At 33.4% G+C, this 20,055-nt stretch overlaps 1 protein-coding gene across 1 annotated transcript; it reads left to right on the top strand.

Moving 5' to 3' along the window:
* Positions 1-369: 369 nt before the first annotated feature.
* LOC110037452 lies at positions 370-1,344 on the top strand. Its single transcript, XM_020742107.1, has 2 exons — positions 370-683; positions 1,281-1,344. Exons 1-2 carry the CDS (start codon positions 402-404, stop codon positions 1,299-1,301), a joined length of 303 nt encoding a protein of 100 aa, XP_020597766.1. The 5' UTR covers positions 370-401; the 3' UTR covers positions 1,302-1,344.
* Positions 1,345-20,055: the final 18,711 nt, after the last annotated feature.

The raw sequence follows: 20,055 nt of genomic DNA, 5'->3' as shown, positions 1-20,055 counted from the left end.
TGGTTACCAGTCGCTGCCTTGTATCCATCTCTGTCCCAAACAAAGCAAAAGCCAACGTCATCTTCACTATAGCAAATATAATCATCATCATGCTTCCCATGTTCCAATCCTCACCATTATTGGACACACGCAGCGCCAATCAGCTTTCCCTGTCTTTTTTTTTTTTTGAAAAAAGAAATCATATCAGAAATGAAAAATATAAATTATGTCAAAATCAAACTTTCAAACCAATATATCTAAAATTTAAATATTTGAAAGAAAACTAAGTATCATCAATGATAAATTTTTTTATGAAGCTTCTAATTTTAAATATATAGTCCTAAAAACATGACCCTTCCATTCCATAATCTCATCCCATCACTCCTCTCATAGTCACAAAACCACTTCTCTCTTGTTCTCTAATGTCCAATCCAACGTCTTCTTCTTCTTCTTCATTATCATCTTCAAAGTCTCTGGTAAGAATTCAGATGGTGCCGAGGCTGGTCTCTGACCAACTCCTCATGAAATTCTCCGATCTGTCTGAGTTCGACTTTGACTATGAGAAGAGCAGCCTCTGGTCGCCACTAGTGCCGCGCAGGGCTTTCATCACTCAACAAGGTTTAATCTGCACCCAAGCTCAGCTTATGGGTAAGCTCCCAATAAGCAGGCAGAACTCTAAGAGAAGGAGGCCCAAATGCTTTCACGTAAGAACGATATCTACATGTGTGCTTCAGACGTTGTTTATTGCAATTCTCAATCTTTTAAAAGAATATTTAAATGATAAATTTTCTCTTACGTTTTAGATTTATATACTTATCATGCATTTATTATGTATCTTAAATCTATGCATGAAAAAATATTTTTCACTTTTAAAAATGAAAATGATGTTATTTTTAATGTGATATTGATGATTTGAATGTTATGTGCCTAATTATGATAGTTTAAGTATGAGATATATAAATACATATGAAGTGATATGTCTGTAAATGTTCTGTATTTATCTTTTGTACAACAGAATGGAAAGTATTTTACAAACCATTGCAATATATTTAACATTATTAATTTACTTTAAGAAGAATAAAATATGTCTAAAGTAAATTACATTTATATTTATATGAAAATAAAGTAATAATATTGAAATTCATTTCACCAAGTTTTATCTGAACATCCTCTCCCTAAATTTTTAAAGTAAGAAACCTTCCAAATTATTTAATTTTTCCTTCAAATTTACTTCAGAATTATAGCATTAGTTTTTCTCCGAATTGGCTGCTTTTGACAGAGTTTGATGTTTGTTTCTGCAGTTTGTGATGAGGTGTTTGTGATCTTTTGTGGTGTTCGAGCCATTGTTTTTTTATCTGTTTTATGGAGCAATTAATTAGTGTGTTGGAGTTATTCTGTACTTTCGGCATTCTTTAATTGAAACTAATTATCTGTTGGTCTCAAAAATGTGTTCATTATATTAATAGCAAGTCTTTTCATCCACTCCCTCCCTTCCCTCTCTCTATTCTTATCTCGGCTTGTGCTTCCAGTTATGACAAAAGCCTCTTCTGTTCATTTTATCTAAGCTTCCGCTACGTCTTAACTGCCACAAAATCAAAGTGATTTTGCAAAAGGCAGACTGGCTAGAAAAAAAGCTTTCGAACCTTGGCAAAAATAGACATGTTGAAAAGAGGAATATGGGAAAGCTTCGCCCCGTGATCATATTTTATTTTTTCTTTGAACATTATGATTATAAATTGGGCAGGCATTATAAAGTGAAAAATGATATTTAGTAAAAATTATAAAAAAATTCCATGATCTTATTATAATTAGTATGGATAATATTAAGGTTAGTCAAAGTTATAAATGGTGACATTAAGATAACCCAATGATTGAAATAAAAAAAAATAATTAGTATTGATAATATTAATATGTTAAGAAAAGTTATTTTGAAGGTTTTTGGGAATTTGTTTTGTGAATGTTGATATACTTGGAGAATATTTAAAAGGGTTGTGTTATAATTTAAAAATTGTGTAAATATAATTGATTACTTCGCTTAAACGAATATTACATCCTATCTCAAGCCTAAACTTTCATTTTTACACACATTGCACTTTACATATTGATGAAAATATGGATTTGACTATTAAATGGTGATATTGACTATTAAATGACTATTAAATGGTGATAATGAGTGCTACTTTTCATATGATGTTTGTAATTATAAAATTTTAAGTGTCAGATACGTAAATATGAAAATTTTTGGCCCGTATGTACAAATAAAATGGGTAGTATAACAAAAAAAAGTTCGGCTTTTAAATTGAATTCTCCTTTTGCTTTCCATGCTCAACGTTATTGAGAGCTTTTTTTTTTTCCTAATTTTGAAGAAATAATTTTATATTGAAAGCATGTTCTCCCAATTCCATTAATAATTCTATGAAATCATAATATAAAAGATTTACTGAGCAATTAATCTAAAAATAATTTTTTTTTATTTTATTATTTTAAAATAAAAAAAATTTATAATTATTTTACTAAAAAACACAAGGTCATTGTAACGTTAAAATTAAAATTGATACAGTTTTGTGGATGATATTTTAAATCCTTCATAAGATGGTATTTTATTTTATTATTTTTTTTTTCAAAAATGAAGCGCAACATATAATGAAATATATTAGGACATAAGAACTAGATATTAGAAAACTAAGATCTAATACATCTCAAATATTAATGAAAATAAAAACATAAAAGGAAATACATAAAAAAACTCTACAAGTATGTTTTACTTCCCTTGGGGTGATTATTAGGAATGGCTCCACTACCTAAACTATAGTTATTTGGAGCATGTCATAATCTACTATATAAATGATAGCGTTGCTCCTCTTTATACTTTAGCACATTCTCATCTTCCATCATCACAGACTACTGGAAAGGAGATGGCATGAATTTTTGCAGCTCTTATGGACTGCTGGAATGGATGATGAGCACCCATAAGCTACTCATGAGAATATTGGGCGGTCATCAACATCTAGAACCACCCCTTACATTATGATGTGAAAAATAATAAAAGTGTAAATGATGGTTGTCTAAGGATGCTCACCAATGTTCCTCCCTGCTATAAATCTTATGGTAGTCATGTCTGATAAGTTGGGAGGGTGGAGGAGGGGTGCGTAGAGCCTTGTATATGGATAATTCGAAAGCAACACAAGTGGATGAACAAGTGTTCACATGAGTCATTATAGTGTCCTTACTGCATGATGTATCTGAGGAGTAAGTTGACCGTCACACTTAACTGCATAGCCCCTTCAGCTTATCAATCACTAAATGCAAAACTTTGACATCGTGACTGCTAAAGAATGACTGGAATAAATTCTCCATCTCCACAATGAACTCATACAATAAAATTGGATTTTATTTAAATTACAATGTTATTAAAAAAAAAACTAAGCAAGCTTTAGTCCAAAAATAAATCAAAATCTGTCATGACTTGTTCGGCCTGAAACCTTAGTTAATAAGTGTTCCGAGTCTTGTGACTCATGGGGGACTAATTTTTTGGTTGTTATGAAGTTGACATGTCCATAAATGTTAGATGATTTTCTAAATACATCTCTATCTCCACCTAGAGCTCCGAGCAATTTTCATGATGTTGACATTTTGATTATCTTCTCTTTCACCCACTCACAATACAATAAAAATACTCATGAACACTCTAGAAACACACTCTCACTTCTCAATATGCTTAAGGATCGCTAATTACACACCGGGTGCTAACTCTTCCTTTCCAAAAATTTTAAACCATTCGTAATGACACATGGACACAAAACCATCACAACTCCCGTAATTTGGTGCTAGGAACCCCGGCCCATGCTTGGAGAATCGACTTTCCAGTCTTAAATTTTCAGTAGCTTATTCGTTAGGATGGCCACTGGGTTTCCTGCATTGGGCGCTTTAGCGCATGGTTGCAGGACCATGTTTTCTCCTTCTCAGTTCTATGCGCATCTTTGAGTTGAGCACTGGATCACGAGGAATTATTGCGTGCGGACACCACATGCATCTCTGCATGCAATGTCCGATCCTGGCCGTAGATCACGGCGATCTACGGTCAGGATTATTTTCATTTTTATATATATAAAAAAAAATTTAGGTGGGGCCCACCAAAATACATCGGGACTGTAGATCAGGTGATGTACTGTCTGGATCAGACACCGCACGCAAGCTGCTTGCGGTGTCCGATCCTTATGAAATAATTTTTCCTGGATCACCTGGGTTGAGCGTTTGGTTGCCCCACAACATGTATTGAGTGTCGCGTTGTCCGACAAAGACTTGGGTAAATTTTCTCCAAATGTTTTGCCTTGTTAACTTACAAACTATAACTTAAAAAAAAAAAAAAAAAAAAGCGAATACACCTCAAAAAACGTAAAAATGTTACAAAGTAGTAAAGAAAAAATAAGAAAACGAAAAATGTCACACATTTCGTAATCATCACATTGCTAAGAAAAAAAATATATTTTTTGCTCATTTATTGGGGATCTGCCCTTTGCATGATTTTTATCATCATACTAACAAAATTGTTATCCTTATCATATTCCTTGGCTAATCAAAGCTTCTTTGGGTAGGCACACAGATTAGTCAGAGACTGCCTTAGACATGGCTTGGGACAAAATCATCGGTCAATATTAGTTACCCATCATAGAATAATATTACAATCAAAATTTGCTCTCAACTTGATGATGTGATCTATGCAAATTAAGAAGTCGAATTAATAGATATTTTGAGAGAATTGATTAATTGTTCGTAAATTATTTTGATGGAAAGACATCTATCGTTTTTGCTTGTCACCTAAATTATATGTACGAAATACATCAAACATCATTTATTATTAATCTCAAGTAGATATAGGGTTTTTAGATTCAATGGCAAGAAAGAGAAAAGTGTCCATAAAATCAACTTTAAGAGTCTTAAAATAATGTAATTAACTTATTCTAAAATAAAAAAAAACAAGAATTAAAATAACCTGTTCAAAAATTCATTTTAACACAAAGCAATTATCAGATCTAGACTTTAATTTATTTAAATTCATTATCTTTTCATATTAATTACTCTTAAATTCAATCTTATATTTTTTAAAATTCATATTTATTCTTGTTTTTTCTTTGACAAGCATCTTAAAAAATGTATTTGGTATATAATTTTATGTTTTTTATTTTATTTTAGGAGAGGATATTATTTAAATCAGTGATTAAAAAATTTTAAGTTTTATTACATTAATACCTTTTTAATTGCTTATTAGTACAAGAAGTAACTTCTATACATTATTAACATGTAAATTATTGATAAACTAAATGACATAATTAGTTATATAGTAACTGAAAATTAATATATTATAATTGTTAACTCTAAGAAATTAAATATCACAATATATATATGTTTCAGCCAGTTATTAAAATAATACCGGATAAATGAATTCTTATTTATTATTGATGGAAAATAAAGTAATTTGCTAATTATTTTTTTAGCAACTAACCACTAACTTATTAACATAGCTAAATTTTAACTTTTACATTTAAATTTCTTCTTACGTGGATACATAAATATAGCTAATACAATTTTTATTTTTTTAGTACATTTTGAGAGAGGATTTTCTTTAAATTATTGATTAAAAAAAGTCAAATTTAGTTACATTAATACATTATTAATCACTTATTATAAAAAGAAGAAACTTTTATATGTTAATCAAATGTAAATTATTGTTAAACCAGATATCATAGTTAGATAATGACAAATAGTTAATATATTATAATATTCTACTCTAATAAATTAAATATCATAATTAGTTTGTGCCATTAGTTGAAACATAACCATGGAATTGAATTTCTTATTTAACATTATTTGAAAATAAAGTAACATGCTAATTAATTTATTAGTAACTAATGAATAACTTATTATTTAACAGTTACATTTAGTTTTTCTAGCTAAATAACATATATACAATTATAAACAAAATTTAATTCTAACAAAACAAACAAAATCCATACATACTTACATACATATATACAAACTGATGCGGGTGCGGGAATCAACCCAGCCAGTTAAACAGGCTGGTTTAGGGACTGGTGATAGCTGTTGTTCGCCGCTTTCACCGTTGTTGTTGTTTTTGTGGAGCCGCCAGTTGGTCTCCCGTCGTATAGCCTCTCTCTTTGAGTAGTTCTCTCTCTGATCGTGTGGATGATCTGATGAGAGAAGAGATTCGGGGGCTAAGGCATATCATGATAGGGACAAACAAAAGAGACATGTGGAGAAGCCTTCATGAAGTGGACTTTGCGTAGATAGCTTTGAAGTTTATTGGTTTAATACACTTCGCAGGTATACCTGTGAAGAAAACTTAATGAAAGCAAGCCCACAACTAGAGATTCAAATTATTATATCTGTTATGGGGGTTTGATTCTTCCCGTAAGAGCAATCCCATATAGTTAATCACATCTTAAGTGGCCTGGGGTTTACTTAAGATAACTCTGGATTATGGTTGTTACTCACCCTAAAAAAGTTCAGATGTCATTGTCAAGGAAATGAATTTCAAAATCTTATCATAAGGGTAGTGGATGCCTAAAAATTCCAAAAAATTCCACTAAGATTTTGAACTATCCTAGGTTTTTTTGTTGTCAATAGTTTAGTTAAGGTTCATCCTTTGCTCCAGATCTTGAATGTCTGTCTCTGCAAAATAGAGTTAGCACACCCTAATAACATACAACGTAAATCTAGGGTGACGTCCTCCTTTTGTCTTCAGCAGCCCTACAAAACAGAGTTAACATAAAATATGTTTTGATTTAATTGGTTGGTTGTTGTTTTTAGACAACACGGTTAAGATGCCCATGACTTTCTATCATCCTGGGGTTGTCACATTCCCTAATCTACTTAGTCTAAGAGCAAGTCCAACCTACTCTACCGAAAGTCCCCTGACCTTAGAAAAATCAGGAAAATTTTGCAAGGGTAGATAAGAAAATCTCTGAAATTTTCATATTTTTTGGAACTATATTTAATTTATAATAATCAAAGTACTCTTTAGAATATTTAAATAATTAAAACTTAAAATTAATTTAGTTATTTTAATTTCATTTTATTTATTTTCCCCATCTATTTGCTCAGTCCAAAGGTATTTTTATTTTATTTTTGTGATTTTTTATACTAAGTTATGATTTTTTTAGGTTTCATTTAATTTTTTTACTTAACCACGAGGAAACCATGTCAACTTTGGCAGCGTCGAAAGTCCATGCATCTTCCTTCGATAGGATGCACTTTAAAAGCAGGTGCTGAGGTTCTGTTGTTAGGTGTTCCCCTCTCCCGCGGTTCGTTGGTTTGACTGAATCCAGGCTGTCCATTTCCATTATATGGAAATGAACGACATCGATTCATTATCCCTACAGGATAAGGAATCGAGAATCGTCCATGATCAAACCTTAGATCTCTCTCATTTCTCAATAAAATCACTTAAGGTTTATTTCTGTAGCTTTGTCTAAGTTAGAAGAACCTATCTGTATGGTTCAATGAGCATTCATTTTCATTTCTTTCATAAAAGACCAAACCTAAGGCTAAATATAGGGATGTTGACCATACCATATCCCAAGAGGTGTGGCCTAGATTGGTCTTGATACAGAGCTTCGCCTTGATGTCACAAATGACCTCCTTGCCTCAATTTGAGGTAAAATTAGTCTTAGATTTGAGCTAGACCAAATGGTTGCTCAGGTTGATGTTGGAATAAGTTGAAGGGCTTGTGAAGCCTCAGTTTTGATTGAGGAGATTGTCTTGAGGCTTGGGGAAGCTCTTGGGAGGGTTGGATTTGAGTATTTAAAAATTTTATGTGAGAACCAAAAAAAGTCTTGGATTTGGGTGGAGAAATTAGGGTTTGCTGGTGGTGAGTTTGGCTTTAAAATAGTGGGGATCAACTGCCTAGGTCAAGGGAAGAACTTTTGCTGTCGGTGGCAATAGTGTTTAAGGGTTGTGTAAGGAGCTTAATGTGTACCTAGGGTTCTCGGGTTACCACATTTTATAGCCATGAGAGATGTGGGGGGAGCTTGGCATGGAATAGAGACATTTGGGTGGCTCCACAGAGGGTCCTCAAGGAATTTTCAGAGGTTTTGGGCACTGGGGAGGAACTTTTGCAATTCTCCATGCCTTGGAAAAAATGGTGCTCATGGTTGAGAAGGAGGCATGAGAGGGAGCTCATGGTGATTTGGAGATCTTTTGGTGGATGGCTAAGACCAGCTTTGGTCTGTTCTTGGCTCCCCAAACATTGGTTTAGCTCAACAAAGGTTGGGTTAAAGGGTCCATGACCAAGGTGCCATGTGGCTTTCCCCATGGTGAAGTGTGTAAACTTGTACCCTAGTGCTTGGGCTTAACTTGGGATGTCTTGTAGTGTCACCCACATGTCATGGTGGTTTGGTTTAAGGTCATAGGCAACCCATTAAGAATGGGCTTTGGGCTTCATGGGCCATGTGTTTTAGGTTGTATTTTAGGGTTTTGAGGTTATGCTAATGGTTGGATCTAGCCCAAAATTTTGGCCCTAATGGAATTGGATAATCCTCATAATTAATTAATTAAGTGAATTATGGGGGCTGACCTCATGGTGCTAATTGAGTTTACCACATGTTATTTCAAGACCATGTTGGGTAAGGTTTAATTTGATGAGAATGTGGTCAATTGATAGAGATTTGACCAAAATTAGGGTAGGCCCCATAGGTTTTAACAATCTTATGGTGTCCAAAATTTTTGGTTAAAAGGGTAAATTAGGGTCGTGAATTGATTTTTAGGGTTTGGTAAGGTTAGGGAGGTCTATTGGTAAGGCCATGGATTAATTTAGGTAAACCCCTCTACCAAAAGGAATTTGATGGTTAAGGCGGTCCCTAGGGTTCATAGAAAGGCTCCTAGGGTTTTGGGTTTTATTGGGTGACAACGACTTTATATATGCATATATGCTTAAAAATATAAAACTACTGCTAAAAGATTTAATTCCTCAGCAACTGTACCAAAACTTAATAACAGTTATAGATTCAATAAAGATGGACGTAATAAATATTCAATAATTGTAAAGTCACACTTATCAACGCAAGTATACGTATCACTCAAGTAATATAGGGCTCTAATGGAGTTCTAGATATCGATCCTACAGAGAGTAATATTAGAAGCTACGAACTAAGATTTTAGAAAAGCAATACTTTAATTGCAACAATGAAATTCAATTTGCTTATCTATCACTAATAGACAGTTGAAATAAATATTTAATTTTTTAATAACTCTTAAATAACTAATTATACTAATGAGGTTTTTAATGTGATATTCAATATATAAGAAAGCATCCTTAAGACATCCTTCTCCTTGTCAAGAAATTATAGTGAATGGATAAAATGAATTAGTTCAAATTATATTGTGCCAAATCGGAGCATACATATTCCTTACCCTTTGGTCCAGACATAAAGAACATTGACTAATCCTGCACTTGTTTACTGAATCTGCGGTTAGGCTGGGAGGATATCGGCTCTCACTTCGGAGCTCCCACGTTCCCCTCGCTTGGGGGCTAATATCTACACTTCAGCACCCAAACGATAAGACCTAATTGGGGATTTTAGCCCGTCTCTCTAAAATATTCAATTCAACGCTCGATAATTTTATTTCTCTATTTATTTGCACCCAATTTTCAAGGGCTTTAACCTCCCTGAATCTTGGATGTAATCTTCACTTTAGTTGTAAAACTCAACATATTTTAACAAATCAATTGGCCATATTGAAATTAAATTAAGATTGAAGTGAAAAGATCATCACAATTTCTTAAACATTTTCATGGCTTTACCAATTCAAATTACCGTTTCACAAAATCTCAAGAAAAGGAGAAAGACAAAGAAAACTACTCAAATCTCTTGGGAAAAACACAACAAAACTCAGAATTTATATATAAAATCAAAGTCATACAACTACAACAAGTAAATAAACTTATCTCTAATTTCTCCCCAAGAAAGCTCCTCGAAGTTCCTCTAAATGTCTTCCTTTCTTTACAGCACACATAATTCTTCTTTGAAGTGGCAAGGAGGAAGAAATCTCTCACTTTCCTTCCACTCTTACAATCTCTCAAAGAATTTCTCACAATTTAGACTCTCTACATATTTTTCACACTTCAATTTTGAGTCTCCCTCAACCTTCAGGACCTTTCTAACCTCCAGGACCTCCAGGCTCTCTTCAACTTTCGGCCAAAATCTTCTTTTAAAGTTGTGGATGAGCTTTCCCAAGAGTTTTCTAAGCACCCCTCCAAAATTCGTCCTCATCAAAAACCTATTTGGGCATACCCGCCGAGCTCGCCGTCGGCGGCCTCGAGGGCGCCGTCGGCGCCCTAGTTCAATTCTTCACATTTTGGTCATTTTCCCTCCAAATTTTCTCCTTTTTGCATCTTTTTACTCCAACATAACATCAAAAATACCTTTCCTTAAAGTGCAATTTCATCAAAAATAGAAATACCTTTCCCCTTTCCTTAAAGTGCAATTTCATCAAAAATAGTATAAAATAGGTATGAAAATCTCAACATATTTTCCTTTGGTCATTGGGTAACCTAGGGCATGTCTTGCCCATGGAGGTCAAGTTGGGCCTATCATTAGCTCAAAGCCCTCACCTAACTTAACCAAGGGTTGAGGGCTTGGGCTTTCTCTGGTGAGGCCCAAGAAAAGTACAACTCGGGTTTAGGGTCATGTGCAAGTGCGTGGTGTGAGTCCTCACAAAAATAAGTTCAACAAACGGACCCCCAATCTATGTGGTTCACCAAATTGGTGCAAAGCAAAGGAGTCTCATATCCACTTTCAGAACTTATTGGGAAGAAGGGTGCAAAGACACGTGAAAGGATCTTACTAATCTTCAAAAGGTCAATGTCATGTGCCTGCTCCGGTAGGAAGGAATGTTGATGGACTTACATCCTAACTAAAAAGAAAATTGTTAAACTACATGAAAGTTGTGATTCTGTATCAGAAGGGCTATAGATCTTACTAGCATGATGGAGAATGGATGTTATATTCCATTAAAGAAGGTCTTATACTAATTCTCAGAAATATCAAATGTGATATCCCTGTCTCATTAAGGAGGAATTTAGATGTAATTACATTCTAACTAATAAAAAGACATGTAAGCTAGAGGAAGTCCGTGATTCTGTGTCAGGAGGGTTGTAGATCCTACTAGCAGAAAGGAGAATGGATGTCATATTCCAGTAAAGGAGGTCTTATACCAATTCTTGGAAATGTCAAATGTTATGTCCCTGCTTCATTAGGGAGGACTGCCGATGGAATTACAACCTAACTACGAGGAGAATAAGTGAGCTATGGAAAAGCCATGACATTGTGTTAGGAAAGCCTTAGATCCTACTAGAAGAAAGGAGAATTGATGACATATTCTATTAAAGGAGCTTTTATAGCAATTCTCAGAAAAGTTGAATGTCTTCTCCCTATCTCATTTGGGAGGATTGTCGACGAACTTACGTCATAACTAAGAGGAGATCAAGTAAGTTAGATTTTGTGATTCCATGTCAAGAGGGTTGTAGATCCTACTAGCAAAAGGAAAGATTGTGCGGAAATCACACATGATGGGTATAGTAAAGAATTATTACTAATTCTTAAAGTTTACTAGGTGTAGGCCACTCGAGGGAAATTACACCTTAATTATAGTTGGTTTAGCTGGTGCAGTTGTCAAATGTTGATTTGTAAGATTTAAATTATCTGCTCGGTATAGGCCACCTGGAGGAAATCACACCTTGCCCATAGTTGTATTTACTCGGTTTAGTTGTTGAATGATGATTTCATGTCAGTTCACGAGATTTTCTCTTTTAGTTAATGTTAGATTTTAGTTTTGTCTATCGGTGTCTGCTTCGACCTTTTTGGACCTGCTCAAGAAGTTGTTAGTGACAAAAAACTAATTGTAGTAAAAGGGTGTCTAACCTAATTCTTCTTACAGAAGATTATATATTATTGGATATATTTAATTTCTTCTTTATTTTACACATATTTTTGAAAAAAAACTGCACTTTAATGGAAGACACTTTTATGTTTATGATGAAGGTATAACATGTAAGAGTGTTGGAACAAATTTGGACTTAATCGGAGCAAAACAAAACCAAATGGAGAAAAGGTGTTGATTATGGTCTGACACCTCAACGCCCACTTTTGGGCACCAAGGTGTTTTAGTTGAACACCTTGGTGTCAGGTTCTAGGTGCCTAGGTGTCCAAGCTTTTTGAGCTGTCAGAGAGCCCGATGTCTAGGCACCATAAACTGGACCCCTAGGTGTTGCAGTTTAGGCGATTACTTTCTGCGTGACTCCTAGAGTTATGTTATGGGTGCTGATGGTTCAGATGGGGTGTATTGGTAATCTTAGGAGTAGGGAAGAAGTTCCAAGTCCTAGAATTCTCCAAGGACAGTAGATAGGAGTAGGAACTCTTATTCTAGAGAGATTTGAGAGGGAAATTGAGAGAATCTGTAAGGGGTTTACGATAGCATCTTATGTAGCACTGTGGAAAGCATCATTTGGTGGAATTTACTTCTTTTTTCTGAGGGCAAAAAAAAAGTATCATATGTAATATTATTTGATTATTGTGGTAAACACATATTTGGTGAATTTGCTTAGATTGAATGAATTTTTCTTTTGTTTTTATTATGTGTAGTGACTAGATTTCTTATAATTTTCTATTGTGATAGATATGTTAGATTTGTAGGGTTGTGAATGCTTTGAATTGATCTTTATTTTCATGTGACGAGTATATCCCTAGACTTAATTTGCATGTTGTACTTGTTAAAGTTTATTGTGACCCATTAGGACTCGAAAGAGCAGTGAGAAAACAATATAAACATTCACATTATGCGAATGATTATGAAAGATGAGTCATGAGGCAATACAAATTAGGAAGATGCATATTGATATAGTTTAAATTAAGAGTTTTGATACACCAAAAAATATATGCAATTTATGTATACATTTTATGCTTAAATTAAGTGATATTGCACTTTAAAAAAGGGCAATTTCATGTTTTGTTATAGGAATATTGATTTTAGGCATTTGGAACAAAAAGTAGCAAAAATGAGGAAATGTGGAGCAAAAATGGAGCTTTTCAACATCTTGACACTAGAGGTGCCAGAACTGGCATTAGAGGCACTATTATACAGAGAACTGGAGCAAGAGGCGCCAGAAACTGGTGCGAGAGATGCCATTTTATAGAGAAGTGACACCAGAAGCTCCAGAATTGGCGCCAGAGGCGTCAGAATCTTGCGAACAACAGGAAAATTCAATACACTGGTGCTAGAGGCATCAAAGAAAAATTAAGGTGTAAAGCAGTTAGTGACAATTTTTGAGCGGTTATAGAAGGTTCCAATCAATTCAAAGTCCTCCTAGAGTGATTTAATGCATCTAGACACTTTGGAAAGGCTCTTGAATAAAGAGATATGTCACTTTGATGAAGGGACTTGTTTCTTGGTGTGAAGAGGTGTGCCTTTTAGGAAAATAGGAGGGAATTTTGAAGTCTTTTTAAAAGGAAGGCTGGCCCTAATTAAAATAAAGAGAGGAGAGTCTAGAGACGAGGAGGGCGTGCATGAGGTTTGGTAGAGAGAGAGATGTTTTGGCGTGAGCGAGATTTTCTTCTAGAGTTGTAAGAGAAGAGGGAAGGTAAGAGATTTATTATTCATTATATTTCTAAGAGAGAATTGGGTGCAATTGTAAAGAAAAAAAGTGATTAAAGGTAACTTCAAGGAATTTTCTTGATAAGGAGTGAGATAAGTTGTGTTATTTAATTTCTTTGTTTTATGAACTTGTTTTTATATATAAAATCTATGTTTTGGAGTATTCTTCTCATGAATTTTGAGTAGTCTTCTTTATCCTTCTCCTTACAATAAAATATGGTTTTGTGAAGATTTAATTTTGTTATGTAAGGTTTTAAATGCAATAAATTGTGATGATTCAAATTTTGATCTTCATTTACTTTTCGATCTAGCTAATTGAAATGTTAAAAATTGTTGAGAAACATAAAATCTGAAAGGGCTATGCTTTTTACAACAAGGCACGAGTCATATTCAATTTCATGAGAGATAATGTTATCCATGAGATTGAGAGCAAATAAATAAGAAAATATACTTTGATGGACGAAAAATGAAGATTTTAGAGTGACAGACTAAAATCCCCAAATTGATCTAGTTACTTGTAAACTAAATCAAGATTGTTAGCCCTCATGAGGGGAAAAGTGAGAGCTCTGAAGTGGCAGCCAGTATGCTCTCAACTTAACCATGGATTTAAAGGCCAAACTCTGGATTAGTCAATGTTCTTTATGCACTTCTAGAGATTAAAGAATAAGATTGCTCATATTTGACACAATACAATTTTATATATATTTAAATTATTTTAATTACTTCACAATTCATAAACTCATTGTAAAGGGGAAGGATGCTTTCTTAAATTTGAACTCTTTGTTACAAAACTTTGTTTAATCTTAATAAGTTTACTTTTGAAGTTTAGCAAATAACTTAGTTAACTTAGTTTTTTTTAACTGCATTTCATTTAACATAAAGTAAATTTATTTGATATTTGTTTTGTGTACTTAAGTTTTATAGTTTGAATATTTTGTTTTAAATTATAACCATAAGAAATTCCAACTCCCTATGGGATCGATACTTAGGATTCCATTAGAGCCCTTCATTACTTGAGCAATATGTATATTTGCTTTATTATTACGGTTTGGCATCTTAAAGATTTTAAAAGATAAAATTATTTATATTAAATTTATTTTTATTGTGATTGAACTGCAAATTTACTATTTGTTCTCCTATGTGTGTATTGTAGTATTGAAAGATATTTACAACGCACCACAAAAACCGCGCATCAAGTTTCATGGGTGACAATGGAAATAAATACCTAAAATTGAATTATACTCATTTATGCACTTGAAAGAGGGTAAATGAGTCTTGTGTTTCTGTTGTCAATACCACATTACAATTCTTAGAATTAACATCTACAATCTACTTAAGAAATCAAAAAAGAGATGTACCTTTATCAAGTTTGGATTTCATCTGTTTAATTGATCTAGCAAAGTTTAACTTATAATTAGTATTAGTTGTTAGAAAAAAATCATATTTAGCACTATTCCAAACTAGGATCTAAGAGTAGTAGGCTAGAATTTAACCCTAGGTTGTTATCACTTCAAAGTCTCTTCCACCTTCTTTATGGGATTGACATTTCAGACTCAAGTAGAGCCCTATATTATGAAAGTGATTCTTGCACTTGTGTAGGAACCCTGACACTTAAGAGGAGACTGTGAGTTAAATTAAATTATCATTAAAGTATTGGTAGCTGCTGCGATCGTCAAGTTTTATGGTGTCGTTGCTGGGGAAGGAAGAAAGGAAGAAAGGAAGGAAGCATCGGTATCAAAAAACTTAAGGATAATTTTAGTTGAACCTGTAATACTTAGATTTAGAAATCATAGTAGTACATAGTAATTTTGTTTACTGTGTGTATTTTTAAAAGAAAATTTGAAAATACTAAAAATATTTTTGAGTGTCTGATATCTATTCTATTAGTTAAACCCTTAGAATTTAATGCGTAGTTCAGAACCCGCAGGCTTGAACCTTATGATTCTGAGCTAGAGAGAACTGTTAGAAGGAATAGAAAAAAGAGAAGACTCCAAAAATTTGTTGTAAAAATGCTAGATCATCTAGTTAATGGGGATTAAGTCATTGATCATATTGCTAATAAATCTTTGAGTGGATGAAATTCATTTAAGTATGCAGATTTCTGCCGTAGTGGCCAATTTTTTTGAACTTAAGCCCACAATAATTTAGATGGTATAGAATAATCCATTTGGTGCGTCTCCATCTGAAGAACCAAACTTATACATAACAAGTTTCTTAGAAATTTGTGCTATATTCAGATATGATGGTGTTTCCATTTTCCTAATGGGATAAAGCTAAGACGTGGCTCAATTCATTAGCACCAGCTTCAATCAGAACATGGGGAGATCTAGCCCAGAAATTTTTAGCTAAGTATTTTCCACCATCTAAAACCGCTAAGTTGTGGAATGATATCACTTCATTCTATCAGCATGATGGGGAATCAATTTATGAGGCTTTGGAATGATTTAAAGAACTTCTTAGGAAGTATCCGTATCACACATTACCTGATTGTCTTGTTATTCAAATCTTTTATAAAGGATTTGTTTGATCTTTGAGAGCGATCATTGACGCTGCTACTAGAGGCTCACTCATGTCAAAACCATTTGAAGAGGCTTACTCTCTCATTGAGAAGATGGCCACAAATAACTTTCAATGGCCATCTGATAGAGTGAATCCTAAGAGAATAGTGAGTATTCATGATAATGATGCACTTGCAATCATAACTTCTCAAGTTGCAGTGATTGAAAGAAACATGGATCATTATAGGATGATTATTGAGGAAAATTCATTTGATTAATTAGTTGAAACTAATTCATATTAAATTATCCACAATAGTAGAAAAAATAGTCCTTATTTTAATTATTACAACCCAGGTTGGAGAATTCATTCTAATTTCAATTGGAGCACTAATTCTGGAGGAGGAAACCAATCATGAGAAAATAATCAAATTAATCCTCTAAAAAATTGAAATAATAAAATAACTTCTAAAGCTATACCTTCTTATCCACCAAGTTTTAACCCTAAGTCACAGTTCAAGGAGAGGAAATTATCATTAGAAGAGGTTGTTTATCAGATGGAAAATCAGCTGCATAGCTAAGGGAATGCAATTAGGGACATAGAAAATCAGTTGGGACAAATAGCTTCTACACTTAATAGTCATCCTTAAGGGATGCTTCGAGCAAGGAAAGCAGAAGTAAAACTTGGATTTGCAGGCTGACGACGTTAAACCAAGTGCTTTGTGTAAGACACCCCAGGATATCTTTGTGTCAGTGTGTCGTGTTCTTATTAGTGAGAGAGTTTTTTTGCTGAGTTTGATTAATTATGTGTGATATTTTGGATATTGACCATGGATATTATGTGTGATAGTGGATTGATTTGTTAATTTGTGTGTCATAAGGAGGTGATTCGTTAACTTTCCATCATGACCAGATTTGTTTATGCTTTCTTGTAGTAGTAGGATTGATGAGTCCACTACGACTCAGTTCTCAATCATAGCTGAGCATTACTTGAGGCATGAGAAGTTTGAACACTGGACATGTTCATGTCAATTATGTTAGTTCCTTTGTTTAACCTTATTTTCATTGAGTAGGTTCATGAACCTTTCTGATGAATAACTTAATGATGAATTACATTATCTTTAATCAGTTAGTGATGCATAAAGTGGAGGATGAGGTAATACCTGAGGTTGGCGACACTTAAGCCAATATAGTAAGATAATCTGATCCATTCAAATTAATGAAAAGCACCCATTTGATCAGCATAGGGAGTCCGTTAGAAATTGGAAGTAAGGTAGGAATATGAGATGAGGAGGAGAATGAATTAACATCATTTATTTTATAGTGTTTGATGTATGTGTTACAAGAGTGAATAAGGACTTGAGGAAGAACTAAAAGACTAACTTAAATGTTCAAAAATAAAATCATAGCGAGCACTTGGGCTTAAGAGACACATGACATCAAAATGCAAAAAAAAGGAGACAGACGCCTAGGCGCCCAAAACTTGGTGGCAAGGTGTTGGCCCTTGGTGCCTTGGCACTCGAATTGTGGCGCTTAAGCGCCTGGTTCACGGGTTCAATTTTAAATAGCAGCAAAGCCAAGATTTGATCATTTTTCATGCGTCTTCCTCCCCGACTCCTCACATGTGATTCTTCAGTGACTTTATGGAGATCTTCTTCTTCCCAAATCAAGTTCAATCTCTAGGGTTCCAAGCGTGAGATTCATCTTCCTAAGGTAAATTTCATCTCTTAAGCCCTGCATTTCCTTTTTCATCCGGGGATTTGAAAGAATTCTAGGAAACTAGGAAGAAGAAAAGAAAAAAGGGTGGGGGGGGGGGGGGGGGGGAGTTGATTCATCTCGTTTAATACCATATTGAGACATTGATAACTATAACAAGCTCCATCTTCATCTTAGATATCATCAATCTTGTTTGCAATGTCCCCCAAAACCAAAGGAATAAAGACTAAAGCTTCTTTTGATAACAACAAATTTGTTAGTGTTAATGCTGTGGAAAGGTACAATGATTCCATGACCTTAATGAAGTTGATTTTTGAAAGTGGATTTGCCAATCCGGGTGAAGAAGTGGAAAGTATTGTCAAAAGAAAAGGATGGTAAAACTTTGTTATACTACTTCTATTACTGTGGTAGGTGTAGTCAGAGAATTTTACGCTAACCCACCTGAAACAAGGATGATCTGATATTTGTGAGAGGGATATATGTAGATATATTTACTTCTTCTATTAATGCACATCTATCTTTAAAAGATGAATCTTATTGCTCCTATGCTGATTTCACTCCCACCAAAGCCAATACTTCAAGATAAGTAAGAATAACAAATGCATCAAAGTTAAAAACAAGATCAAGCAATAAAATCCTATTTTTTGTCATCATAAATCCAAATGATAGAAGAAATATGTACCAAAACGTGAGCAGAGAGAAATTTGAAAATGATGAATTCAGTAGATAGGAGATAGAAAAGGTCCAGTCAAGCAGCATTCCATTATCCGTTCAAAAAGGAGAAGAACAAACCAAAAGAGTGTAATATCTTTTAGTATTCTAGATAGAACAAGTATAATATCTATGTAAAATCACAAAAATTAAGATGAGATATAAAATTTTTTCAAATTTAGAATTAGTGCAAATTGAGCTTCAACAGTGAAGCATTATAGTCATCATAACACAATAAGAAGATAGAAAAAACTTCTAAAGAAAAACAAGTGTCAAGATAGATTAAATATTAGTCCTTCCATGTAATAAAATCAAGCAAAATTTAAATAGAATAATATAAAGCTTTAATTACTCTTTTTTGAAGTGCTAATTAATACTTTTTAATCTAATGACAATAAAAATTTCTTTTGATATTATCCTCTTCTATCAAAACATTAACAAACAACATGTTATTCCTTTCCAACCACAAGTAATGTGAGGTTACTTGTATAAATAGTAAGTAAAATCTTTTCTTAACATTGCACCCAATAGATTCAACATAAATAATAACATAAGTTAGATTGTAACCCATATGAAAAAAGTGCCCTTAAGGGATGCAACTTTTCAAACATTAAGCAAACAACATGCTATTCCTTTCAAACCACAAGTAATGTGAGGTTACTTGTATAAATAGTAAGTAAAATCTTTTTTTAATATTGCACCCAATAGATTCAACATAAATAATAACTTAAGTTAGATTGTAACCCATATTAAAAAAGTGCCCTTAAGGGATGCAACATTTCAAATCTTGAAATGAATTGGGACATTTACAAAAAAATTATGAAGATGAGATTTATTATGTTTGTTGCAATGCACACAAGTAGGCTCAAATATTAAGCGAGTTGTAGGTAAGGCATCATTAGTTTAGAAGCCCCCAACCATAATCTTCAAAGTTATAGTAGCATATTAAAAAATATAACTAATAAACCATGTATACTTACTCCAAGTTTCTTTTGGACAATCTTTAAAAGGATAAGTGCATATGACAATATGAGAGTAAGCAATTATTGTTATGTCGACACACAAATTGGTTATAAAAAATGAGACTATTGAGAATAAGTTGCAAGCAATGTCCAAAATTCCCATCGGTGCAATAAATATTCCATTAATTATGGCTAGTAAATTGAGAAATAGTGGCATTTAAATTACATCCAAGCCATTAAATAAAGGCATGAAAAAAAAAATTTAATATGGAGCTCTTTTTAAGCATTGTATTAAAAAAAAATGAAAGTTTACCGTAACACATGACATTGAAAGAAATACCATTTCTTTAACAAACTAAAGTTTGCATAAGTTCTCTGATAAATGGCGATATGCTATTTTCCACTTTAACACAAAGAGATCCATAATGGTTATGACCCCAAGTAGAGAAAAGGGAGTTAGTATTAAAATGTCTCCATAAAAGTTTGTCCTTACAAACTGTCTTAATAGTAACCATATCAGGTAT

Source organism: Phalaenopsis equestris, unplaced genomic scaffold (genome assembly GCF_001263595.1).
Source record: "Phalaenopsis equestris unplaced genomic scaffold, ASM126359v1 Scaffold219626, whole genome shotgun sequence".
Classification (NCBI taxonomy): domain Eukaryota; kingdom Viridiplantae; phylum Streptophyta; class Magnoliopsida; order Asparagales; family Orchidaceae; genus Phalaenopsis; species Phalaenopsis equestris.
This window is presented reverse-complemented; position numbering and strand designations above follow the sequence as displayed.

Excerpts from the sequence above, each read along its gene's own strand:
- LOC110037452 (XM_020742107.1), top strand. The coding sequence starts at position 402 with ATGTCCAATCCAACGTCTTCTTCTTCTTCTTCATTATCATCTTCAAAG. Across the intron at positions 684-1,280 it reads GGAGGCCCAAATGCTTTCAC|TTTGTGATGAGGTGTTTGTG; the intron begins GTAAGAACGATA and ends TTGTTTCTGCAG.